This window comes from Terrapene carolina, unplaced genomic scaffold (assembly GCF_002925995.2).
Source record: "Terrapene carolina triunguis isolate 2854851 unplaced genomic scaffold, T_m_triunguis-2.0 Scaffold96, whole genome shotgun sequence".
Taxonomy (NCBI): domain Eukaryota; kingdom Metazoa; phylum Chordata; order Testudines; family Emydidae; genus Terrapene; species Terrapene triunguis.
The window spans coordinates 45,392,430-45,419,346 of NW_020664447.1; the positions used below are offsets into that span (position 1 = coordinate 45,392,430).

The following is a 26,917-nucleotide window of genomic DNA, read 5'->3' on the forward strand; positions in this document are numbered from 1 at the left end:
CAGCACAGTTGTCCCCTAATTTGGTTACAAATGTGCTTTCTAGTTTGTAGTGTAGACTATAAGGATCATTGATAGAGTTACATTTGTAGTGTAGATGGGACCTAAGAACTATTACTACTTTCAGGTTTGCCAGTATCAAAGTCGGTGATGCATTAAGACATTCCAGTTTTACTGATTGTAGGGAAATACATTCTCCACTTTTATGTGCATATAAACACTCAAGGGATTTAATTTAATGAATTCCAGAAAAGTACCTGCAAAAAGAACAGGAGTACTTGTGGCACCTTAGAGACTAACAAATTTATTAGAGCATAAGCTTTCGTGGGCTACAACCCACTTCTTCGGATGCATATAGAGTGAAACATTGAGGAGATATATATACACACATACACATACACACTGTAAGAAATTGTCCAAAATTATGGCAGGATTGACTTGCTCCTTGTGGAAAAATACAAGGAAATGTTCTTCATTGACTGGTCAATTTACAAATATATAAATCACACACATCGGGCTGCTCTGTAATTTTTGTTTTCTTGCTAATGCTTTTAAATAAGTTTTAGTGTTTATCTTTTGGATCCTGTGGGCCCCGTGGGCTGCTCCATTTCTTACTGATAGCAGAGGTAGTTGTTTGTAAGCAAGTTAGTGGGACGGGAACTAAAGTTGCGCAACTTCATTAATAAATAGTTGTACATTACATTTCTGTACCCTGAGAAATTCACTGACCTCATGGAGGATTTTCTGAAGGGCTGCTGTTGAAGTTAATTGAAGCCACCATTGTGCACACACTTTCATTAAGGAGGTGTTAAGAATGTCTGTGGAGATAACAGTGATTTCTTTTGTGAAACTGAAGGAATCGCTTTGTAACATTTATTCTATAATGATTTTTTTCGCCAGTCAGCCTTCTCATGCATAGTATTTCATTCTTTCTAGTCTCCAGCAGACTTCCTTGTTTTTTCCTTTCTAGTATTAACATACTATTTCCCCCCCCCCCTTTTTTGTTCTGTTATTATTTCTCTTAAATTTGTTCCAGTCTTTAACTCTCCTTGGCTGCTTTCTCTATAAGCTTCATGACTTTCAAAACTTGTTCATTCCATCATAGCACCTTATTTTGGGTAAAGCTTTGCATTTGGACATTTAGTGTTCTATATTATCAGAGATATAATAAAAATCTTAGAACTTTTTTATTAGTTGAAGTATCTCATGGATTTGCCATCATCACATGTCTATTATCAATTTAGATGTACAAATAACTTTTTAGAAGAATGAAATATAAATTAAGGAAAATCTAAGACACCTTTTACAGTATTTTAACTATTGGGATTTTTGTATGTAAATGATAGCTGTGGATACACTGGTTCATAAAGCACAATGTAAGAAAAATAATAAGAAGAAATAACACACATCTCAGGGTTTTGGTGACATCACAAAGCGCTTGATGTTTGTTTTTGCAGTTACCATGATGTTTTCAGAATGTCTTTATATTTGTGACTAGCCATGGAACTTACAGGTACAGGTTCTTTCTCCCACACCTCTGCTGTGCCCCTTTCCTTCTCCATATGGGTAACTGCTGCTCCCTCCATCACATATTGATGGGTTTACTGCTTTATACCTTATGGGCAATTAGTTCTTAATTCTACCCAGCTCACAAGCCTTGATTTTCTACCTAAAACTAAAAGATTTTGAGGAGGACTTCTCCTCCATTTCCTCATGGAAAATATTCTTGGGTCTTGAATCTTCATAGAAGACCACAGACACTGCTCTCTCTCCTGCTGTCTGGATCCACACAAACTAGCTCAGATCTCATAGATATCAGTGGTCTTGCATTCCCTTGAATGAAATCTTAAAAGCTTGTTTTCTCCTGGCTCTTCCCAGCCAAAATCTGACCTCCAAAAGGGAAAAACCGCTAGGAAAAAGAGACTTCAGTGATCTTCATTTTTGGGAGAGTTGGTCAGTTTCGCAAGTGGTCACTTAAGCCATTCATGGAAAATGAGCTCTCCTGATCAGCGTCAGATAAGTTCAGTGATTCGGGTTGCCAATGCCTACAAGAAAAAGTTAAGAGGCTGCTAGACTTGATTTATTCCACCTTAAAAATAACAGACCCTTTCATCCAGTTCCCTCCAACTTTAAGCCCTTCTTAAAGTGAAGTGGAATAAGAAGAGCAAATGGATTGTTCTGTTATCAGAATCTTAGGAAAAGGTTGTAGACTCTGAATAGTCCAGTCTATAGAGGAAGAGGTCCACTAGCAGTTGGTTGGCTTAGAAGCTACCCCAATCAGTCAAATTCTCCTCAGTCTACAACAAAGGAAAATTCTGATCCCAGTGGATTGAGCAGAGGCACTCAGAGATTTTGTGAGCCAGAAGAGTAAGAACTCACTAAAAAGGGGCTTTGAATCTTCCTCCTTTGTCTTATGAGAAATTATGACCGGTGTAATCTCTGCTTACATCCTCAGTTACCAAAGGTCCAAAGAATTCAGAGGGGGCTTCTAAGAGGAAGCTCAGATTACCTGGTTCTTGGACAGGTCTGTCCTCAGCAATACTCTAGCCTGACGCAGCAAATTACTCATAGTCAGCTTTGAACAGTATAGTAAATAGGGGGCATTTTTCTAGTTCCACCAATCAAGAGGGTCTTCAGTTCCTGCTGGAGATCCTTTAAATTTCAATATTAATTTTTCTAATATGGCTTAGTTCTCTCTCATCAGCTTTGGCAGTATGCCTGCGGTCTGAAATGTATTTCCTCTAGAGTACCAGCAGACAAGCAACTGGATTTAAAAAAAAAAAAAAAAATCAAAGGGGGAACCTTGAATTCCATTTCCAATATATGAGTGATTAAAGAAGGAGAACCCAGTAGGGAACTGATGGAGCAGTGGGTACTCACTTTGGAGAAGATAAAATTATGGGCAAGGAAGTTCATTTTACCTTTTGCTTGTTACCCTTATAATACCTTTGGGCACAGTCATGTCATAGTTCTATCGGGATTACATTGTACTGTGGATATTTTTTATAATATAAATGTATTCGGATACATGAAGCGCTAAAGATACTATTCAATTTGCACATATACTTATACAAATATCTGTAACCTTTTATCTCTCTTGTTTTTAATGAAGCAGTATATGAAATATTTCAGACAAAAAACAAATGGTATACGATATTGAGCATCAAATTGTTAAAAACATTTGTCAGTTCTTTCCTCCAGTTTAGAGATTCACCTTTTGAACTTTAGGCATTATGTATTATTATTTGACATTTTAAAAACATTTCAAAGAATATTGACAATAATTTTCTGTTAGACGTTGCAAATTAGTGTGTTATTCATATGAAAAAATCAGGCTAATACTGTGCAGTTTAATTTGGGTATAAAACATGCATTCTGTTTAAATCATCTCATTTAATTGAATAAATGGCATTTTTAGTGATAGAAAAATCTGCTGTGTTTTAGAGGTCCTGTCATTTCATTTTAAAACTGCAGTTTGTGCAATAATTACTTTTAAAACTTATTGTAAAAAATGACAAAGTTAATGTTTCATATTCAATTAAATATGTTTAAGTATATTTGTAAACTTGTTTTGAAATATAAATAGTACTCTGTAAGAATTGTAATCTATCATAAATACGCTTTTGTATTTGAAAGGAGCTCAGAGTCATTGTATGATGTTTTATTAGTATTCATAGTGTAAAAGGAAGTTATTTTCAGGCTAAAGGAATTTTTGAAAAGATAATTGGGTAGACCAACATTCTCATTAACCTAATTTGCATTAAATGTGCTTCTGTGAATTGTAGTTATTGCTTTTCCATCTGAAAGGCATGCTTTGTCACTGTATTTAAAAAGCCCAGTTAAAGGGTATGTTTCATCTATAGTTTAATTCAGCAATTCTCAACCTGTGGGTCTCTGTGACCCCCAGAAACAATTGGCAACAGTTGTTTGGGAGTGGGGACTCACAAGTCAGCTCCTGATCCCAGAGGAGTTTCTTACTGTAGTGGATTTGTTCAGCTGCTTTGCAACCAACCATTCTCAGAAGTGTAAGGCACCCCATATATATCCTGGTGCCACTGTTGTAACTTCTTTGAAGAGCTGTGGAAGCTCTTGCTTCCTTGTGTTGAATCATGGGAAATGATGCAAAGGATCTTCGGTGTTTCTGAGGAGGACCAGTTGTGAATGGTTATGGTGTCATAGAGATACAAGGTGGCTTTTATTGGACTAACTTCCTTTGATGAAAGAGACAAGCTGTTGAGCTTACATAGAGCTCTTCAGGGCTGGGAAAGGTACTCAGGCTACGTCTATGCTTAAAATGCTAGAATAGCGCAGCTGCAGCTGTGCCACTGTAGCACTTCAGTCTGGACACTTACTACAGTGACAAGAAAGGTTCTCTCATCACTGTAGATAATCCACCTCCCTGAGAAGGGGTGGCTAGGTTGACAGAAGAATTCTTCCGTCAACCTAGCACTGTCTACACTGAGGGTTAGGTTGGCTTAATTGTGTCTCTCAGGAATGTGGATTTTTCACACCCCTGAGAGACATGACCATCCTGATAAAACTTTTCAGTATAGACCAGCCCTCAGTATGTCACAGCTAAATACAAGGTGGAACAGATTGTTTTGCATCAGAAGTTAATATTTTGTAAGAGACCATTCAAGATGACCTGGGCAGTTAATACTGCTGCAGTTGTAGGAAAAAGGAGGGTTAGTGGGTTATGAATTGTCATAACCACAAATCCAGTGTCTTTATTGAGTCCATGATTTTTAGTGTCTAACAAAATTATGAATTTAAGCTCCCAGGCTCATCTTTTGAAGGTGTTGTGCAAGTTTCCTTTGACAATGAGGACTGAGAGGTTTGATGTGGAGTGATGCTTTTGTGAAAAGTGTTTGCCTATGGGTGATATGTCATTTTTGTCTTGTATTATTTTTCTGTGAGAGTTTATTTTAAAACATACTGATCATCTCTTTTCACCTACGTAGTTGTTATTGGGGCGCTTAGTACACTAGATAAGGTACACCACATGTTGTGATAGGCATGTGTAGGACATATGGATCTTGAAATGTGTGCTGTGGGGAGCATTGATCATTGTAGTAGTGGCAATATGTCTGCAGGATTTAGACCTGTTGCTATGTCAGCGTCATCACATTGGTGGCTGGCCTGTGGGAATCTTACTTCTGATGATGAGCGTGGTGAGGTTTGGGGATTGTTTGAAGGCCAGAAGAGTGGGTTTGGGAAAGATTTCTTTCAGGATGTGGTCCCTATCAAATATGGGTTGTAATTGTTTAACAGTACCCTTCATGGGTTCTATTGTGGAGTGGTTGGTGACAACTAGGAATGTGCAGTCAGAGGGTTGTCCTCTCCTCCTCCCCCGATTTGAAGCAGGTTTTCTCGTGGTATTTGGGATGCTTGTTCCATGATGCGATCTACTTGTCTGGTGGAATGCCCTTGTTTGGTGAAGGTGGTTTTAAGTATGTTGAGGCGTGTATCCCTGACTTTCTCCTCAGAGCATATTCTATAGTATCTGAATGGCTAGCTATAGATGATAGATTTATTGGTGGTTTTGGGGTAGTTACTGGATCTGTGAAGATAAGTGTGTTGATCCGTGGGTTCTTGAATATAGTTGCCTGTAGGGTTCCATCATTAAAGCTGATCATGGTGTCCAGGAAGTTGATTCCTGAATGGGAGAATTCTAGAGGGAGTTTGTTGGAATGGTAGTGATTGTTGACGTTGTGGTAGAAGTCTATGAGAGAGTTTAGGTCATCTGTCCAGAGGATGAAAATATCATTGATGTATCTCAGGTACGTCATTTGTTTTGTGGTACATTTGTCCAGAATTTCTTCCTTGAGGTGGCCTATAAAGAGGTTGGCATATTGGGGAGCCATCCTAGTACCCATGGTTGTTCCCATTGTTTGGACAAAGTATTTGTTGTTGAATGTAAAGTTATTATGGGTGAGGATAAAATGGATGAGTTTGGTGATGTGTTTGGGGTGGATATCCGAGTGTTGTCCATTGTCTTGTAGAAATTTGAGGCAGGCAACAATACCATCATTGTGAGGGATTTTGGTATGTAGGGAAGTGACATTGATAGTGGCAAGGATGGTGTTCTAAGGGACGTTGTTAAAGTTGTGGAATTTCTGGAGGAAGTCTGTTGTGTCATGGAGGAAACTGGCCCTTTGTGTGGTGAGTAGTTTGAGGATGGTTTCTAAGAGTCCAGACATTCAGTAAGAGTGCTGTGATCAGATATGATCGGTCTGCCAGGGTTCCCTTGTTTGTGTATCTCTGGAAGCATGTGGGAGGTTCTTGGGATGGGTTCCTTGGGCATGAGGTTGTGGAGTTTCTCTTGGTGTTGTTTGGGGAAGGATTTGATGATAGCCTTAAATTTGTGGGTGAATTGTGGTGTGGGGTCTTCTTCAAGTTCTTTGTAGTAGGTGGTGTCACAGAGTTGTTGGTTGGCCTCATTGATGTCATCATCACAATTGTCATAATATGAAAGAGAGAGAACCTCTTGGTTTAATTATTTCCTTTTTCAGCAGAAAATCAACTTTCACAAGCGGCTTAATTGAACATTGCCAATCACAAGCATTCAAAAAATCATGAGATTTGCTTTAAAATTGTGCAATTTTTTAAAATTAAGTTTGGGGTTCTTATTTGCTTTCTAAATTTTGAGGATTTAGGAGTTACTATTATATAGCATGAAGACTTATTTTCTCTTTCCTACCATACTCTGGCATTGAAAAGTTTCTCCTAAAGCTCTATTTCATTGTTAAGCTAAAGGATATCATCTACTGACTTATCTGTGTGCAGATTCAAATATTTATATCCGTCTTTTGTAACTCTTTTGCAGACCAGAGCAAATTTTAGCACATTGTAGGTCTTAGCTTAGCTGTGCTTTCTTAAAGGGGCCTGAATGAAAGTGATATAAAAAAATTAATGTATATATGTAGACATTGCAGGTTTTTATTCATCTGGACTTAATGAGTTTACTTTTATTGTGTGGGAGTTTTGGGGGATGCCTGTTGCAACTTTAATTTTAAACAAAGCATTTTACTTCCCTTCTACAGGAGATTCTTTTACACAGTTCCGATTTGCTGAAGAAAAAGAATGGGACACAGGAAGCGTAGGCCCTAAACAGGTAACACAGAAGAATTATTATTCAGAGGATTTTTGTAAATGTAAAATGTTTCTGTCATTCCAAACTGGATTCCAATGCTTTTACTTCATATCTTCTCATTAAGATAAACCCCACAAATACAGCTTCGTTTTTATTATGTATTTTGAGTAGCATGGTTAAAAACTTTGTTGCAAGCTAAGTACAGTAGTAATGCACACTTAGTCCCCCAGTGCAGACAGCATGTATTGTTGTTAGAGCAACATCAATTGTTGATGGATTGTTGTTGTTGATGGATTTTTATTCTGGCAGCAACACCGATTATTCTGTATGCCTTTTGGTATGTTTTTCTCTCTTGCTGCATCCTGTTGTGTTTTTTCTCTGCTTCTACTGAGGGGCAGTCAAAGCAGCAGCATGATTTGGTTGTTTGGGTTATTTTGGTGATAAAGGTTGCAAAAAGAAAAAATGAACTGCAAGATTAAAATCCGTCCACTTAGATTACTCTGGCCACTTAGATTACTCTGGCCACATTCTAATACTGTCTTTGCAGTCTCTTCAGACAAGTATTAACGTTCCATTTCCATGTTTCAGGCTTACTCAAGAGAGGAGAGGTTTAGCATGGTGATTTCAAATTCTTATGTTGTTCAGTTTGTGTTGTAGTTTTCCCCTGTTCATTCTACCAGCAAACATCATCTGATTGTGACTTCGAACTCCAAATTGAACATAAGAGAAGTTAGTTTCTCAGGTTATCGATACATGGAGTCCATGTGCTGTTGTGGAAAATAACTAGGGAACAGCTGTTCTGGATCTAGAGTACTCATGGATGGGAAACTGGTGGATTTTATTTCAAAATCTGTTCATTCTAAGTTGAGGTACCGAGGGTGCAGAAATGAGAATTCTTAAATGTTAGTTTGATTTCTGCAGCTCGACACATCACTTGATTTCTGCAGCTCTGCACATGACCTGCCCAACCAGCAAGATGGGATTCTTAGACTCAGAGATTTTGTGTTTTCCTTAAGATAGTTGGGGAACTGTCCTTGAATCTTTTCGGAGTCACAAATATGGAGTTGAATTTTAAACATTTGCTAGTTATTTCTTAGGATAGTTATAATAATTAGGTGCACAGACACAAACGATGTTAAAGGAACACTAAGTTTGCAAAGTCAAGTATTCAAAAGTTAGGGAGATGCCAGAATTAAATTTCTGTGTCCAACCTTAATTTGGCCCTCTTGTATCATAATGCATATCTACAGTCTTTAATTACATGACCACAAGAACCCCTCCCTCATTCAGTGCACAGGATGGTGCTGTTGAATGAGCAGCTATGCAGTATAAGGTGTACATTTCTAACATTGAGGGTAATTATTCATTGAAACATCTTATCAAGGATTGTGGTGGATTCTCCATCACTGGCAACTTTTAACTTAAGGTTGGATGTTGTTCTAAAAGATATGTACTATGAAATATTTTGGGGGAGTTCTGTGGTCTATGTTATAGAAGAGGTCAGACTAGATGATCACAATGTTTCCTTCTGGCCTTGGAATCTATGAATATTTTGTTTCATACTCTTTATGCAACATATGATTTTAGGCCTTATTTACTGTGTACTATTCGAACCATGTTCTGAATGCAAAATTACTAATTTTCTCATGGGCTTTTCCATTGCTATAGTAGTGAGATGCTTTACAAAGATAAATTTGATTTCTTCTTCGAGTAATTGCTCATGTGTATTCCACAATAGGTGTGCGTGCTCGCCATGTGCACCAGTGCCGGAAGTTTTTCCCCTAGCAGTACCCATAGGGGAACGCCCTAGCAACCCCTGGAGTGGTGCCTCCATGGCGCGGTATAAGGGGCGCTGCGCGCTCCCCCCACTCTCAGTTCCTTCTTGCCGCCAGTGAAGGTGCTTCGGAACTGCTCTGCTCCATCTTTGCTGTAGCTCGTCCCCAAAACTGCTTGTTCATTCAGTGTCTGGTACCTGTAGTTAGTTAGTTAGTTTAGTTTAGCTAGAGCGCCTGGGCTGGGGCATGCCCCGTACCCTGGGTTTTAAGTCATGAGACACTTGTAGGTGATCTATGCTAGTAAGTGATCCGCACGCGGACTGGTTATGCTGTTTGGGGGAAACCCATCTCAGTGATTGCTGCAAGATTTGCAAGTCGTTTAAGCCTCGGACCAAGAGAGAAAGGAACATTAGGTTCCGGGCTATTCTGATGGAGTCGGCGCTGACCCCGGCTCCAGCACGCCGCTCTGAGTCGGCACTGGGCACCACGGTGTCGGTCCGTGGCGACCCTTCGGTGCCATCGACTAGTCAGTACCGCTCCCCGTCCATGGGACATGCAAAGAAGGCTAGGAAGAGGCCTTCTTCACTGCAGCACCGGAGTAAACCCAGGACAGAGGTTAGACCCATGTTGGGCAGTCCTCGATCCCCACCGGACTCTAGGCCTCCGACTCAAGTCAAGTGGAGTAGCCCAGCCCATTCGGAGCAGGCCTCCCCAGATGTCCGGATGCCCTCCACACCGGAGGCCCTGCAGGCGGCCCAGGATGTTATATCCATGCCGGTACCAGGAGAACCGCCGATATCAGCCCCACGCTCCAGAGGCAAGCCGCCGCTGGGATCTCCGCAGTCACCCCTGGCTCGGTATCAGTCTCGGTCGAGGGACTGTTCAGGGCAAAGTCCACGTGAATTGCCCTCGACACCCACCAGGTTGTCTGGTTGGGTTCCGTCTGACCAAGACTCTTGGCACCGCTCTGCCTTGAGGAGCAAACACCGATGGGACTGAGGCAGACGACACCAAAGGTCCTCGTCTCAGAGGGACTATCGCAGCCGGTCACGGCATGAATGTCGACAACGTTCCCGTTCGGCCTCCCTCTCCAGACCTCCAAAGAAGGAGTCGGTGGGATGTACATCCTCGGTGCCGTGCCCAGAGACCGACCAGGTGGTGGACCCTCTGGTGCCGATGGACACACAAAGTACCACGCCAGCCTCCTCACCATCCCCAGATGAGGCGATTACGGCCTGCAGGAGGCCTTTGGGGCCCACCAAGAACCCTTAAAAAGGGTAGCATCAAGCCTCCACCTCCAAGCAGAGGAGATGGAGGAGCCCTCAGACTCCCTGTTTAATGTACTGTCCTCTTTGGCACTGGGCAGGGCGGCCTTGCCTCTCCACAAAGGGGTGGCAAAAATTTCAAATGCCCTGTGGCAAACCATGGCCTCATTGGCCCCCATCTCTAAGAGAGCGGAACGCAAGTATTTTGTACCCTCATACTTGTGCATCCACCCTGCTCCTAACTCCCTGGTGGTTTGAGTCAGTTAACCACAGGGAACGACAGGGCCAACCAGCCCTATCCTGAAAAATAAAGATTCAAGGAGGCTGGACTCATTTGGAAGAAAATTTTATTCGTCCTCAAGCTTCCAGTTGCGGGTGGCGAACCACTGGGGTCTCCTGGGCCGGTATGAGTTCAGTCTGTGGGGCTCCCTGCCCAAGTTCGAGGACTCCCTCCAGGAGCGCGACAGGAAGGAGTTCAAAGCACTGGTGGAGGAGGGCACAGCAGCTGCCAGGGCAACCCTGCAGGCAGCTTCGGATGCAGCGGACACAGCCGTGTGGTCCATGGCCTCCACAGTGTCCATGAGAAGGGCGTCATGGCTTCTGCTGTCTGGGCTGTTCAGTGAGGCACAGAACTCCCTGCAGGACCTCCCGTTTGACGGCAAAGCCCTGTTTGCAGAACAAACGGCTACAAAGCTGCAAGGCCTGAAAGACTCCTGCACGACTCTCCAGACTCTGTGTCTCTATGTTCCAGCTCCGGCTAAACCTAAGTTCAAGCCGCAGCAGACTCCCGCTCAGGCCACCCATTCAAAATACGAGACCGCTTATAAGAAGTTGTGGGACTATAAGAGGCGCCCACAGAGGCAGTCTCAGCCTGCCTCCCGGCCTGGGTCCTCCAAGGGCAAGCAAGTGGGGAAAAGGCAGTTTTGATGGGACACCCGGGGGCGCCCTGCCAGTTCTCATCAGGGATCCAGTAATCCCTCAATAAAGCTTCCTTTCTCCAATCGGTTGTGTGCTTTCCTCCCGGGGTTGTTGTGGCTGACCTCGGACCAATGGGTCCTCAACACCATCTCCTGGGGCTACACCCTCCAGTTTACTTCCTCCCTACCCAACCACCCCCCATCCCCATCCCTCCTAGGGGACCCCTTGTGACGGTGCTGCCTGTGGGAGCCAGCTGAGGTCACTCAATTAGGGTGAACTGCAAACAAAACGGGGCAGACAAACCCCAGAAGCTGGTGGTTATTCCAATACTTAGATTTACCAAGCCAGCACAAAACAGCTTCTGTAGTACCTCACTGGTTACTCAGAAGTCCAAACAACGCAGTTCCCTTGAAGTGCCCAGCCTCAGGCCTCCGTCCAGACACACCTGTCAGATATGATGATGATTACTGAAAATCTTATCTCATCATATAAAAGAAAAGTTCTTCCAATCCCAAAGGATCAGCCACACACCCAGGTCCAATTATAACTTAGATCTTACCCAAAATACATGCTTATAGCCAATTCTTATTAACTAAACTAAAATTTATTAAAAAAGAAAAGAGAGAGTGTGTTGGTTAAAAGATCAATATACATACAGACTTGAATTCAATTCCTGAGGTTCAGATACATAGCAGAGGTGAGCTTGTAGTTGCCAAAAGTCCTTTTAGATAATAGTCCATAGGTTATAGTCCAATGTCCATATTCAAGGTGGCTCCAGTCAATCCTTGTGGCTTAAGGTTCCCCCTCTTGAAACCCAAAGCAGATCTGAGATGCAGAAGTATTGTGTCCCAAGGTTTTTATACATTTCCAGCAGCCTTTTGGCCTGAGAAAACAATAGGCTCAACTTTCCTTCTTCTAAACATCATGGCAATTAGCACAGGATAATTTATCCATTGAACAGTTCAGATACAGGTTACCACAACCTTCAAAGAGACATATAGACAATAATACTATTCCACTCAAGTATCATCATAAATGTTAATATTCCTTTTTTGATCTTGTTTGCTTACATCACAAGACCTGAGCAAACATCTACCCTTCTATCTCTAACAATGCAGACTTACATTTCAAAGCTCTATTAATTTACATATCTTCCTAACCAGTCTCTACAGTTCAGCCATGGGTCAGGTCAGTCTGTGAGTTAATTAACTCTTTCTGGCCCTGTCACCTTTCAATGAGATATTATATTATACTCATAATGTCACACCCCTCACACAAGGCTCTGCTTGAGCAGGAGGTGGGGTGGCTCCTGGGCCTAGGAGCGGTGGAAGCAGTACCGGGGGAGTTCAAAGGCAAGGAATACTACTCCCGTAATTTCCTTATCCCGAAGGTCAAAGGGGGGTTCAGGCCCATCTTGGACCTTATTTTCTCCTTGGTTGTCCCAAGTATTCAAGTGTAGCCTGGGCTTAGTGCTTCCTCTTCCTTAGTTGAGGGGGTGGGCATTTAGTTTGGGCAGGCCTAGACTCACCTGTCTCAGTCGTACAAATAGTGTACACCTTCCAACTTCTACCACAAAGTAGGTAGGGATTCTACAGACAACAGCTTCCTTCACTACACAATCCTGATTCATCCCCAAACACCATCCATCTGTGCACTGAATGAGGCAGGGGACCTGTGGGAAAAAATGGTTAAAAAATTATTAAAAACAGACAAGAAGACCAAAATAAGGTTGCACAGGCAACCTTAATTCTGGCTTTTCCTAACTTTTGTGAGTGTTCAACTTTGCAACCTTAACGTTCTTTTAATGTATTTTTGTGAGTAATATCCCCATACTTTCAGTTCTATCATGTGGTATCATGTTGACACCCACATGGGTCATCATCAGGGTTGTTAAATCCACCACACAGGCCTCTACCATTAGATCTCTTGAGCTAATGGAGTAACTGATAGCAATAGTGGGTTGTCATCCTCTATATAGACCAGTTCTAGAAGAGGGGGAGACACATACTTTGCCAGTGGGTTTCACAAATATTTGCTGATAGAAGAATGATGAGACTCAGGAATATTGGGTTCCATTCTAGGCTCTGGACCAGGAGTTCTATTGGCCACCGACTCTTCTGTCTTGTTCCTACCAAGCCAGAACCCTTCTGCCCTGCTCCCCCCAAATCTGTCCTTGTCTCAGTTATTCCCTACTCCAGACTCCTCATTTCAATCCTATCTCTTCACCTAGACAGTCCCAGACTCCACTCCTCGGACTTCTTGTCCCAGTTCCGGTTTTCTCCCCCTTCCCCCAGTCATAGTCCCTGTCCCTTCCCTCCCATTTCCTCATCAGATCTGTTTATTCCCCCCACCCCCATCCCTTTTCTCCAGTCTTCTGCCCACCGATCTCTATCAGACAGGCTCTCGGTTCCAGTCTTCTTCCCGGGGCGTCTCATCCAATATCAGCCCTCACACACTTCACCCCCTTAGTTTCTTGTCCTGGACTGTTTGCTCAGCTTTTACTAGTTCTCTACATGTATCCCAGATAGGGTTGCCAACTTTCTGATTGCAGAAAACCAAACACCCTGCCCCTCCCTCAAGGTCCTACCCCAGCTCACTCCATCCCCTGTCCCTCCATTGCTTGCTCTCTCCCACCCTCACTCACTTGCTCATTTTCACCAGGCTGGGACAGGGGGTTGGGGTGCAGGAGGGGTGAGGGCTCCAGCTGGGGGTGCGGGCTCTGGGGATGAGGGGTTTGGGGTGCAGGAGGGGGCTCAGGGATGGGGCCAGACATGAGAGTTTCAGGGTGTGGGAGGGGGCTCTGGGCTGGGGGAGGGGGTTGGGGTGCAGGTTCCAGACAGTGCTTACCTCAGGCAGCTGCTGGAAACGGCTGGCATGTCCAGCCCCTAGGGGGCTCTGCGCACTGCCCCGTCCACAGGCGCCGCCCTTGCAGCTCCCATTGGCTGTGGTTCCCGGCCAATGGGAGCTGTGGGGCTGTCACTTGGGGCGGGGGCACCCCCCAGAAGCCTTCCCCCCCCCCCCCCCCCCCCCCCCCCCCGACTCGTGCCTAGGAGCCGGAGAGGGGACCTGCTGCCACTTCCGGGAGCCAGGGCAGGCAGGGAGCCTGTTTTAGCCCTGCTGAGCCGCCGACCTGACTTTTAACTGCCCGGTCAGTGGTGCTGACCAGAGCCACCAGGATCCCTTTTCGACCAGGTGTTCTGGTCAAAAACTGGACGCCTGGCGACCCTAATCCCAGCTCCTCATCAGATCTATCTGTCTGTACAGTATTTACAAGGAATGGCTATAGAATTATAAATTGGAAAGAAACAGTCACAAGAGTACAGAACAAGTGAGAAAAGGCACAAAAATTGCTATAAAATGGTTGGTGCTGTTGCCTGGTAGTTGTAGAAAGGAAAAGCTACACATCAGGTCTGAAAATGGTAGAATGAAATGCAACAGTGAAATTAACATGTGTGACCTCTCATTTCATTGTAATTATCAATTGTAGAAAACTCAGTGGATTTTGTCCAAATGTGGACAAAATGGAGGTGATGTATTTGATAGTTGCCATCTCTTTTAATGTGCCATTTTAAAATCACGGGTTAGTAATGAAATAATTTGCATCTTTTTCATTCTTGCCTGTGATAATGGTAATTTCAGCAGCAAATATCATTGCTGTTTCTTCCTTTCTTGAACAAAAATATTTTTGCTGTTTCATGGCCTTTGTATTCTATGGTGAATTGCTCCTTTGATCCCCTTTTAGTTTCTTGATAGAGCATCATCTATAGTAAAATATTCCTTTGAAAATTTTAAATCCTTCCTTTTATGCTATTTTGCTTCTCTGTACCACCATCATCATCTTTTCCTTTACCCTTCCTCCCTTCTCTCTTAATCCTTCTCCATTTCATTCACTTTCTCTTCCCTCTCACACTCCAGTTCTTTGAAAAGCATTGTTTACATTTAGCAGGTTTTTTTTTTTTAAAAGTTAATTTTTACTTTACAATTTATCAACTCCTGGAGTTATTTAAATGTCAAATTTCCCCTTATTCTCCTCATCCATGCTCTGTGTGCAGACTCCAGTCTCCCCTTTAGTATTTGACAAGAGTGCCAGGTTTTTTGAAGTGCTAGTTCATTGCTGGGTAATAGCAATGTTGTCCAGCAGATTGCTTAATACTTTATTGAGATCAAAGATCTTTTGAGGCTTTGTGTGCTAACGAATTTTCTTAGTGATGAGCACTAATGCATTTTGAATTATCACTTAATGTTAAAGAATAATAATTATTGGCACCAATGAGGTATGATGCACAATAGAACTTTTCTTACTCCCAGTACTGGAAATCGGACATCAGGATTTAGATATTCGAGGAGCTGTTAATACTATTGCATCCAGACACTCTTTTATTGCTTTAGTTATGATTGGTTAAAATCCATAAACAGAGATACAGATCAGGATCCTCTGTTGTCATTAGTTTTAAATAAAAGGAAGTGAGAAATAAGGCTTGAAATAAAATAAAATTAAAGGTCACAAAAGCATTAAAATTGACTATAAAACCCACCAACTGCATTACAGAACAAAGCATTTTGTAAGAGGAAGGTAATGTGGTGTGTTTTCAAGTAACTTTCTACCTAAGCATTTGTTTGTCTTGGAGTGTCTTTTAATGTGTTTGCCCATTAGGTTGAAATGTAGATATTTTGGTTTTCAAAAATTGTTCTGCATAATATCTTGAAGTTTGTTTTTGTATGGTAGCAGCTGTTAGAAGAATGTCAGTCTTCCGGAAACATTTTTGCAACATTGGTTTTTAAAGTCCTTATATGTCCTAGAGACATGGAATCCCAAGTAATCAACTCAGGGATAAACTTTATCCAGGTTTCAGTAAAATTCTGACAATGCTTTTAATCACTTGAGATTGCCTGTTCTACACATGCATATGGATCAAACACCTTTTGTCATAGACTTTTAAACATTAGGTATTTTGAATATTCAATTCTCAAGCATATTTTCCCATTAAATATAATTGTGGTGATGGCAAGTGACCTTAGCTTAAATTTCTAGGGATAGGATAATGGTTTTCAAATTTTAATGTTTACACGGAGTTTAAGCTATTGTTTCAGGTGAGAAGTTCAACATTACATGGAGCATTTATCTATCTAAAATCTTTTTTGGATAAGGCCATTGATTCATTAGCGAAAACTCCATTCAAAAATAATATGCACAATCTCATTTATCACAAGCTCAACATCCTTTGTTTTTGGGGTAATATTTTACCTCTGTTGCAGATCAGTACTGGCCTTCTCCCTGGTTGAACTTCATTTCGGAGTTCTATCACTTTTCTTTGGGCATCCCTCAGAGACAATAGCAATCAGAATAGTGAGTTGTGATGCATGGGATGGGGTAACTTTATTGAATAAAGGGAGCAGCAATTTTGCCTTTCCTTTGGATGTGTCAGCTCACCAAACAGCCATATACATATGACCTTCTGGAGCTCATACACAGTAGAAAGTTGCATAGCCATGCCACGGACCACAGATTTTGGGCTTACGTTTTAGGTAAAAACTGATGATAAAACCCACTGAAGCCTGTGAGACCCGTTTTTTTAATGAAATGTACACAGAAATTTCTTGACATTGACCACATCTGTATTTTTAAAAATAATGTATGGAAGAGTCAATAGACCTTAAAGGTCCTCTGTTTGCTGGGAGCACATCTGCAGGAAGGATTGCAGACGCCTTTTTAATGTAATTCAAGAAAAGCTATTTAACAAACAAAAACAAAACCCAAACAGTTTTTCCTCTGAAAAAGTGGCTCGTAAGTTGCCTGAAAATAAATAACTTAAGCTGTAAACACATTGTAGATAATAATTCTGTTTAGTTATAAGACTGGACACATGCATGATAGGGTTGCCAGTTTTGGTTGGACATATTCCTGGAGGTTTCATCACATGACATAATCTTTAATTCCTGGACACTACAGGGCAATCCTGGAGGGTTGGCAACCTTAAGCATGATGAGATTTTACATTTATAGTATCCATGACAGCAAAGCACAAGGAGGTGTTTGTGTGTCTATATAGTTGTATCAAGTTTCTCTGTACTCTTCTATATATTTTTGTCTGGTTTATTTAATGTTATCTACAAAGAAGAAAGAAATATAGTGTGAGCACAGTACTAGGAGCTAGAAACTCCCGATTTCTAATTCTGGATCTGCCATTGTCTTACTACGAAACCTCAGGCAAGTTACTTACCCTGTGCCTCCATTTTTTCATCTGTAAAACGAGGACTGTGTTACATAGCTGAGTAGACTCTTAACGGTATATCTACATTGCATCAGGAAGTAAACCTCCCAGCCTGGTTCCACAGGCTTCGGTTAGCGGGATTCATGCTAGCATGCTAAAAATAGCAGTGTAGATGTTGCGGTTTGGGCTCTGAAGCTTGGAGGAGAGGTGGGCTTCAGAGCAGGAGTGCCAGAACCTTGGTAGAAATGGGGGGGCACGAGGCCCCATCCCTTTCTGTGGCCCTGCCCCTACTCATCTCCCTGAGACCCTGCCCCTTCCCATGGCCCCACCCCTTACTCGCCCCAAGGCCACAGCCCTCTCTGAGGCCCCACTCCCTGGCTCCTCCTCTTGCTCCTTTTCCCACTTGCCCTGGGTGGGGTGCCCAGATGCCCAGAGCAGACTCCAGCCTGTGTCCCCACCCCCTGGGGCACACCAGCCAGGGCAGGTGGAGGATCCGTGGCTCCCTCCAGTGGCCTGGGCTACCTGGGTGGCTCTTATCATGGTCTGGCTTTGGCTTTCAGCCTGGCCAGGGGGCAGGGCCTCGGGATGAAGAGGAGGAGCAGGGGCAGGGTCCCTGAGGGACTGGGCCTTGTGGCACGGGGAGGTCTAAGGCCCACCTCAGCCCCCCCTCCCAGCCCCCACCGAAGGGCGCCACCAGCAGGGGCTGCACTTCGTGGCAGGGGAACTAATCACCTTATTAGCTCCGCACCTGCCCAAAGGTTGAAGTTGTGGGAGGGAGGGCAATGCAACCTTCCAGCCCACCCAAACTATGCTCATGTTAAAAAGTGGGCCAGCATGGTCCTCCCACTTTTAAAAGTGGAGGCCGCCATGGCTCCCCTGGGCCTCCTATTTCCAATGCCTCTGCTTCAGAGCCCAAGCTTCAACCTGAGCCACAATGTCAAAGTACCAGCTACAAAACTATTTTTAGCACACTAGCATGAGTCCCATGACCACAAATCTGTGGACCCGATCTGGCAGGCTTGCTCCCAGATGCAGTGACACATACGCTTAGAGCATTCTACTGCTAGTACAGGATTGTTTCCTTTTCTATATCTTCATTGCATTGCCAAGTAGGCATCCTAAACTTACCATCTTTAAAATCTCGTTTTCTTACTCCTAGTTAGTTATTGCCTTTTAAACCACCCTAAATGATTCCTTTGCTTTGCAGGTATTTTATAAATCTAGTTGTCATTTTGCCCAGCTACACTGTACATACATAGTTCTAAATCTATGAATTAATCCCTACAACTCTTGAAATTATTGCAGGTGTATTATAGATTTAGGTTTGTATTGCTATATAGCTACCTTTCGTGTGTGGCGTTTTGGAATATAACACATTGAAATCATTGTTAGTTTAATTTTCTTTATGCAAGTTTTCTGTTTGTTTAATTGTATTTCAGCTATCTGCACTTTACGTGGATTGCCAGTCATTGGTCCAGGCCCTTCAGGAGCTTCCTCTGCATCTCAGGTTGAATGTGGCTGCTGAAATGGTGCAGGTAATGCTCTGGTTGCGCATAAAATTACAGAAAGATTTAAATAGTCCGGTAAACAGGACTTCAAGAAAAATAAGGTCCAGGTTCTTTGATGTTTGGCACAGGGTAACTACACAGTTGCAGTACTTGTTTCTGTTTTCACTATCCTTAATTTTTTTTTTAAATGAAACTAATTTGATATGTAATCTTTTTAAAAAATTAACTTCCTGATCTGATATGGCATAATATAAGCGTTATCCAATTTTTATGAAACAAATTTGAGTCAGTTGTCAGAATGTGAACTGCCAATCAAACAGCTGAAGAAAAGGTTACTTATATTCAGGGTATAGAAAATTAGGTAACAGCATTTCAGCAAAATGCTTTCTTCAGGCTATGGAAAACAAAATATCATTCACATAGAGGGAAGAGAACTAATGAGAGTCTTGAGTTAAAAACGGCTGTCATGAGGTTACATTTGGAGAGCAGTTTATCAGCAGCTGAAGAAAAAATGACAACAACAAAATCAATCTGCTCTAGAAAGGGAAAGATGTCTGACTCTAATAGGAAAGATTTTCTTTTCTGTGGGATTGTTCAGACAATTACAAAGCTAACTTCTTTCTTACTGGAGCTGAAAGGTATGGCTGCAGATGTAGAGTATATAAAGGAATCTGCATATATAGTTCTTTATCAAGTAAAGTTCTGTTCTTGCAACCAAAATGCCAAGCCTAGAATTCATTTCTTTTCCCAGTATTCATTATTCCAAGGGGATAAATTTATTAGTTAAATAAACTTATTTATTTTCTTTTTCAATCAAAATAAGAGACAATCTGTGCTGTAAATGTATTCGATTCCTCCTACAATGTGTATGTGCAGATAAATAGGGTCATTCAGTGCATATTGTAATATTTAAATTAATCTTTATCTTTCTTTTGCCATTGGGCTATGCTGTGATATAACTTGTGATAGCACAATCTCCAAGAAGCTCCAAAGGAGCAAAGAAACTGCCTATAAGTGATTAGGTAAAGAGTGGGTATTTCTTGGTTCACTCTTTGCACTGTTTTGCAAATTTTCTACTTAATATTGCTGTGTTAACTTTTGAAAAATAAAATATAAACTTGTCAAAACCATGTCTACATGCTGGGGTGATTTACAGGGTGTGTTTTATGCCCCAGTCTGTACAGTCTCTCGTTAAGTACCCCTGTTATTGGCCTGTCCAAAGGTGAGCTCCACAGCTCTCCAATGAGACTGCGCTTTCTGGCTTCAGCAGTCCTGTTTTTCCCGGTGTGCTCTCCTCTGCCAGTCTCACTGAGTTCAGACTCCTGTTTAAAGATTCCTCACCATTTGGGAAGCAATGAACCCCAGTACGTATTTGCAGTGACACAGCATAGCCTTTTCAGAATGAGATAGTATTTCTTAGTTAACTGGAATATACAGCATCTGAGAACTCTTAGGTTAACCTGGAAAAGTCAAGCTTAAGTTAACTGGAATATACAGCATCTGAGAACTCTTAGGTTAACCTGGAAAAGTCAAGCATATTGGCAGAAGCAACTGCACTAACGTGCAATGCTCTCCTGGGACCCCTCGTGGCTCTCCGTCCCTCTGTCAGTCTCTGAGGGTACGTCTACACTACCCACCGGTTCGGGTAGTGTATCGCTCTATCGGGGAGCGATCCGTGATCGCTCTGCCGTCCACTCCGGAACTCCTCCACGGCGAGAGGCGGAAGCGGAGTCGACAGGGGAGCGGTGGCCGTCGATCCCGCACCATGAGGACGCGAAGTGAGTGATTTTAAGTCGATCTAAGATACGTCGACTTCAGCTACGCTATTCTCGTAGCTGAAGTTGCGTATCTTCGATCGATCCACCGCCCCTCCCCCCCCCAGTGTAGACCAGGCCTGAGTCTGCGATTTCCTCAGCCCTGAGTGGGCATGTCTACGCTGCAGCTGGGAGCAAGCTTCCCAGCCTGGGTAGACAGACTCATGCTGGCAGGGTTCGAGCTAGCACACTAAAAATAGCAGTGTGGATGTTGAAGCTCTGGCAGTGACTCGGACTAGCCACCTGAGCCGATACCCAGCTCAGAGAGCCTCAGCTGCCACCGGAGCCGCAGCATCCACACTGCTATTTTTAGAGCACTAGCTCGAGCCCCGGTAACACTAGTGTGTCTGTGCGAGCTGGGATGCTCACTCCCAGCTGCAGGGTAGACATTTCCTGTGTCTCAGGCAGCACCCTTAAAACACAATCTCTCAGACTTTGTTTTTGTTCCCATGCTGCTTCCACTGCATTCAGCCCATCCTGGGGTACCAATCATTAGAAGTTAATGTTCCAGTCTTCGGGTCTTTCATTCATATATGCATTCAGTGTTTGACTGGTGCATCTGGACAGACTCTCTCTAAGCCCCTGTTCTGGGCAAGCAGTTTCACCGCTATATACACAGTGGGTAGGAATACAAAGTCAGTGGGTAAACTGAGTCACATATATTGGTCATGCACATATTACCAAAAATCCCTCATTCACCAGACAGTGTCACATCAGAGAATGATTCAGCATGTGGTACTTTGGAGGGAAAACCTAAGTCAGAGACAGTTGGCTAATTACTGGGCCAAATTCTCCCCTCAGTGACACCCAAGCAATTCCACTAATTTCAGGTTGATTCCCGTGGGACTGAATGAGTGTAACTACAGGCATTACTTCCCTCCCTGTATGTACTGAACACCCCTGTTACTAGCTGCTGTTTGGTGTATTCAGAGTTTAGCCTCATAGTTAATTAAAAAAAATATTGCACAGTTACCTTTACATATAGATATTATTGCACAAATATTTTCAAATTTATTTTGGTACTAATTTACTTTCCTTGCAGTTTTAAAATCTGTTCCATTGAATTTAATTAAGTGATTTGTATGTGGCAGTCATGAGTTATTGTGCTGTCTTTTTAAAATTTCAACTGTAACAGTTGAGTTCACCATAATGAAGACCCAAGTTTTTTCTTGTACTCTTAGGCATCAACACCCACAGAACTCCCTCAGATAAAATCTAAAAGTATTGAAGACAGCAAGAGGAGAGTGACTCAGTTACAACAACCTTTGGGTCAAAGTGGAATAGCATCAATCTGTGATCCTGTTAGTGATTCCGTTGTCCATTTGATGCCTTTAAGTAAAGATGGACCTGAAACAAATTCTTCAGAATCCTTTCCGAGAGGCTGTTCTGTGTCACAGCAAGAGGCAGATAATTTGGATGAAGAATTAGATTTACTGCTAAATTTAGATGCTCCTGTTCATGTAGAAAACAACTTTCTGTCAGAAACCTACAACACGACAGCTGAGAGCGATTTGAAAATGAAAAATGGTGAGATTTTTATTTTTAACCCGTTTAGTTTCTATTGTTCTTTTTGTAGTGATGCTTTTAGTTAAACTCCTGATTAGTAAGTCAGCATTGCTTCTCTAATCATCCCCATATCCCTGACGGTGTATGTCATTGATTTGGAGTTGCGCACTAACACATCTGTTCATTCTCATTCTCTCTGTGAGGTGACCTTTAGAGAGGCACCTCTCTTGTTTAGTACTTTGACATTCCAAAACTTACTGCAGTTGCTTGTGGTTGAAAATCATGATCTAAACCTTACTGATAGAAATGAAAACTGAACTTTATATGAGTCTTTCATATATAGTATAAGAAGTACATTCCTCTGCCCCAACTTTTTGACTTCTTACAGCATAGTGGAATATGGTGCTTTCGAGTATTAGGCCTTTCAGTACTAGATCATATTCTGGCTCGTAACTTGGCTCATTCTAAACACATTATTTAGAAAATGTACTCACTACAATATGCATATTTTTTGATTTCCAAGAATAGGTCTATATGGAATAGACACCATTTTTAAATAGGATGAAATGTGATAGACTGAATTGTATGTTTTGCCAGTAGCAACTGGTGATCTCATAACCACCTATAATAGAGCAGGAAGTTGTATTCCTTACTGTATGCTACATAGCAGTGATTGCACCAACTATAGCAGAAAAAAAATCTACAGTGCTAAACTAAGGTCTGGGCAGATAAATAATTTTAGATCTTAAACTGTCTTTTTATTCAGTTCATCTTTAATTTTTTCAGGCTGCTTTAAAAAAAACCCATAGTGTGGATAATCCTTTAGTACTGTAGGCAATGGACCATTTTGACTCCTTTCAGCCTTCTTTTCTTCAAAGTGTACCTCTCTCTCTTCCCCAAGCAGAATTGTGGCCTCTGAGCATAGACTTACTTCTTGGCTTTGTGCCAGCTTTCTTCTACCCCCCTCCCCCAGCTCTGTTGTAGATGCTATGTCCCCTTAGTGAATGAAAGGGCAGGACCTAGCATCCAAAAGATGCAGCTCTCTGTGAGATGGGGAGGGGTTTAGTTCCCAGCATGAAGGAAAAGGAGCCAGTCAGGACTTGCATGCAGAAATCCTGAGCTAATTGTGCCTGACAGTGAACACAGATGCCTCCCTCCTCAGTGCTGTAGCACCCCCTCAGCAACCTCCCTAGGCCCTAAGGACCTCCATTCTTGATGAGTTAATAACCTTAGAAATGGAGTAACAACATCAGTTGCAAGGGTAGAGCTAATAACATGGCGGAACAAGATCCTATTACTTGCAGGATACTTTTGCTTCTCTGAGCTAGAATTGAAAAAATGTCCTGTCAACAGCAAGATACTCAGCAGTAGTTACTATGCTGCTCTTGGATCTAGCAGACCACACAGTGATGTACCTGCCAAAACACATTATGTTTTATAGAAGAATCATTAGGCAGAAAACTGGTATACATAATTGATGAAACGTTTCCACCCTATAATACAGAAAGTGATGTTACACTGAAGAGTTTAATGGAATTTTCATTTTCAAGGACAATGAGTAACATCAGTGAAGAACTCTACTGTAGTCAGCATGCTCATTTTGAACATTTTAAGAGATCAATAGAGCTCTTCTGCAAAGCGGAACCTTAGGTTTCTTAGTTGGCAAAGTTTAAACACGTGACAGCTCACTGCTAGAGAGTTTTCTATCAATGAAAGATTTCAATACGCTTTTGAGGGCAGGGCTATTACTCAGTTACTCTACAGAAATATAACCGTTTAATAAGTCTGGAGGAAAAACAAAGGGATTTGTTTCTGATTACAGATTTTAAAATATTTTTTAAACTTTTCTTTCATTTTTTTTTTTTTTTAGAAAAATATATTCTTGACTGCTATTATGTCTGATTCCTAAGAGTAATACATTTCCAAAGCGTTAGGACTCAAGAGTGGGTATAAGCATCCTCAGTAAATTTCACTAAGGCGAAGTACAGTAGAAACTTGCTAATCCACGCCAAAACAACTGGCCATCTCTTCCAAATTCTCAGCAGTAGCGAGGTGTCATATTACTATGATTCCATTATTTTTACAAATCATTTACAAAGAAATATAATTAGGGAGATGAACCTCTCTAGGTAAAGACTGAAGCTAGCTGCCTCTTATAAACCCAATTTTCATCATTCCTCCATCTTCACCAAAAGTGCTGTACCTGCATATCTTGACTCAGGCTAGATTGTGGAAAGCATAGATGTAGAAAGGTTTTCATATTTTGAAAATTATCCTAATATCTATTGGGCTTATGTATTCAAATTCCTGTCTAGGAAACTCCAGTATATTTTATTCTGTTGGTCCCTGTGAAGCATGGCGGTGCCTGAGGCAACATCTGCACTATGGAGCCTATGCTGGCATAGCCCCCTGTGTGGAAATACTACCACCCTGAATGACAGAAGCACTCTTCCACTGACATAGCTGCATCGATGCTGGGGTTTTGTCAGCATAACTATGTCTGTCGGGGCTGTGGGTTTGGTTTTTTTCCACACTGCTGACCGACACATACAAGTTAAGATAAAGCTTGTCTAAGACTTGGTCTACACTTAAAAGTTAAGTGTTGATTTAGTTATATATTAATTGCAGCTTTCCTGTACATACTGAAGTCTGCATGGTCCCTGAATGCTTTAGAAAAGGATGTAGCTGGCAGGATTTTTCTGAGCCTGCAACATTTCTCAAATAGGAAAGAGTTCAATAAAGAGATGTTTAAATGTTAATTTTCATGCTTTCCACCAAAAAACCCAAAAGATGTGAAACTGAACTTGTACTTTACAGCTTCTCTCACACTTGTGATTTTACTGTTTGTTAAACTGTATATTGTTAAAAATTCTGAGGTTAAAGTTGTACATTTGAGAAGCTGCCACCATGAACAGAGCAAGAAACCTTGAGCTGTTACTACAGAGTGTAAAAAAAAGACCTTGAAATAGCACGTCTGAGAATGATTTCTGTGATATTTCATGTTTTCTTAGGAGATTTGCATTAAGTGAGAAACACAATGCAAACATAAATGAGTTGTCACTAAGATACCCCTCTAATAATCACAAAAAGAGCTTTGCTGCCTTACCTCCTGCTGATCTCCCACATAAGAGAAAGTCTGCATTGGACAGGAGACAAGATAGGTCTCAGTAGGGGGGTGGAATCAGGATCAGTTAGGAATCTTGTAGACTGGAAGCCTAGCTCTGTTAGAAACTATAAGCTCTTCTTTTACAGTGGCCCTAAAACAATCCAGCAAATTAGTCAGATGGCAGCCACCTAATGACTGGTTGCTTTACTCACCTGCTTTTTTTGTGATTTCTCCCAGTTAGCTGACATACACTCTATCTAAATGTCATCCTCTCTTTTTATTCAATCAGGCACTGAAAAGCAAAATGCTAACTTTGTAATATCTCAAAAGTTTCCATAGTGCAAAGATAAACTTCTACCTTGAACTGTTTCCTGTATTTATTTTCTTAGTTCCGCTAGAGTTGGATGTGACTGAAGAAACGAGTTCAGCATCTGAAGAGCAGAAAACTACAGCTAAAAACGTTACTGAGGAAGAGCTTGAAGATTGGTTGGACAGTATGATCTCCTAAAGGAAAAGAAACCTGCCTGAAGCCCACATTTCATTGTCATGCAAGTAATTGAAAAATAAATGAACATGGCAGAAGTTAAGTACAAAATATCAGTCTACAAGAATTCACTGAACTAGCTGCTTTATCTTAATGATTTAATATACTGCATGCTGCCTACTTTTATTTCAGCCAGTATTTGAAATAACACATTTGTCTAAATTCTAAATGACTGTTATTATCCAAGAGTTTGTTAAACAAAAAGGTCTAAAGTTACAGTTGAGTTCATTAAGAAGGATCTTGTAATGAAATTTGGATTTTTTCAAAAACCAGTGCTTATGATGTAAGCTGCAAAATAATACACACTGCTAGAGCATTGTTTTGACTTGTACTTGCTATCTATAGTTCCAAAAAATAAAATAGTGTTAGTAAATATAGTCGTGTGTTTAACTGTGCATCCTGTGTTGTATCGGCTTTCTATTATGTAATCAGCAAAAAATAAGGCAAAGACAACTCAATTATTATTTATTTGGTTATTGCAGTGGGCATTTAATTTTATTTGAAGAAAAATGCATAAAGGTAGCAGCTTCACTACTTACAGATGACCATAAAGCATTATTTTATTTTGGCCTTTTAACAGCAGCATCTTACCAGCTGTTATTGAAAGAAGTATATGAATACTCTTCAAGTGCAATTTCATACAGTAAGACGGAAAAGCAACACAACTAATTAATAGAACTGTCAATCTAAAACACTAACATAAATAAAAACCTTGCATAGCTATGTCTACAGAGGTTTTAAGGCACTTAATCGATATTTCAAGGTCGATAAAGTGTTTGAAAATTTTTCTTTGACTGCTTAAAGCTTTTCAAGCTGTATCTTGATACATTCACTAGCAAATACCATGGGAAAAATTAGATTGCAGTTAAAATGTTTAATTTCACAATGTGAGTCATAGTCACCTGACATTCAAGTGCTTAAGATTCAGATATTGTGCATTTAAGAAATGATGTATCTTTTAGCCCTTTCAACTATACCACCAAACATTCTGTCAAAAACAGTTACAATTTCAGTCTATGTTTGAATTGGAAAGTTTAAGGTAACTAAGTCTTCAAAGTATAGATTTCCTTTTTTTTTTTTCTTCTTCAAAAAGAAAATTGAAATCCAGACTATAAGGCCTGTGTCTTATCTGCTAGGCACAAAAATCCTAAGTGGATGGTTTTAAACAAGTTCACAGTAA

At 41.5% G+C, this 26,917-nt stretch overlaps 1 protein-coding gene across 1 annotated transcript in view; it reads left to right on the top strand.

Annotated features, from left to right (window-relative positions):
- Positions 1–26,112, top strand: part of AVEN (apoptosis and caspase activation inhibitor) — a 176,706-nt gene extending 150,594 nt beyond the window's left edge. Inside the window, exons 3-6 of the mRNA XM_026651294.2 lie at positions 7,041–7,111; positions 18,699–18,794; positions 21,763–22,108; positions 25,583–26,112. Coding sequence (XP_026507079.1) covers positions 7,041–7,111; positions 18,699–18,794; positions 21,763–22,108; positions 25,583–25,701 — 632 coding nt within the window. The 3' untranslated portion in view covers positions 25,702–26,112. The remainder of the gene's footprint in view (positions 1–7,040; positions 7,112–18,698; positions 18,795–21,762; positions 22,109–25,582) is intronic.
- Positions 26,113–26,917: the final 805 nt, after the last annotated feature.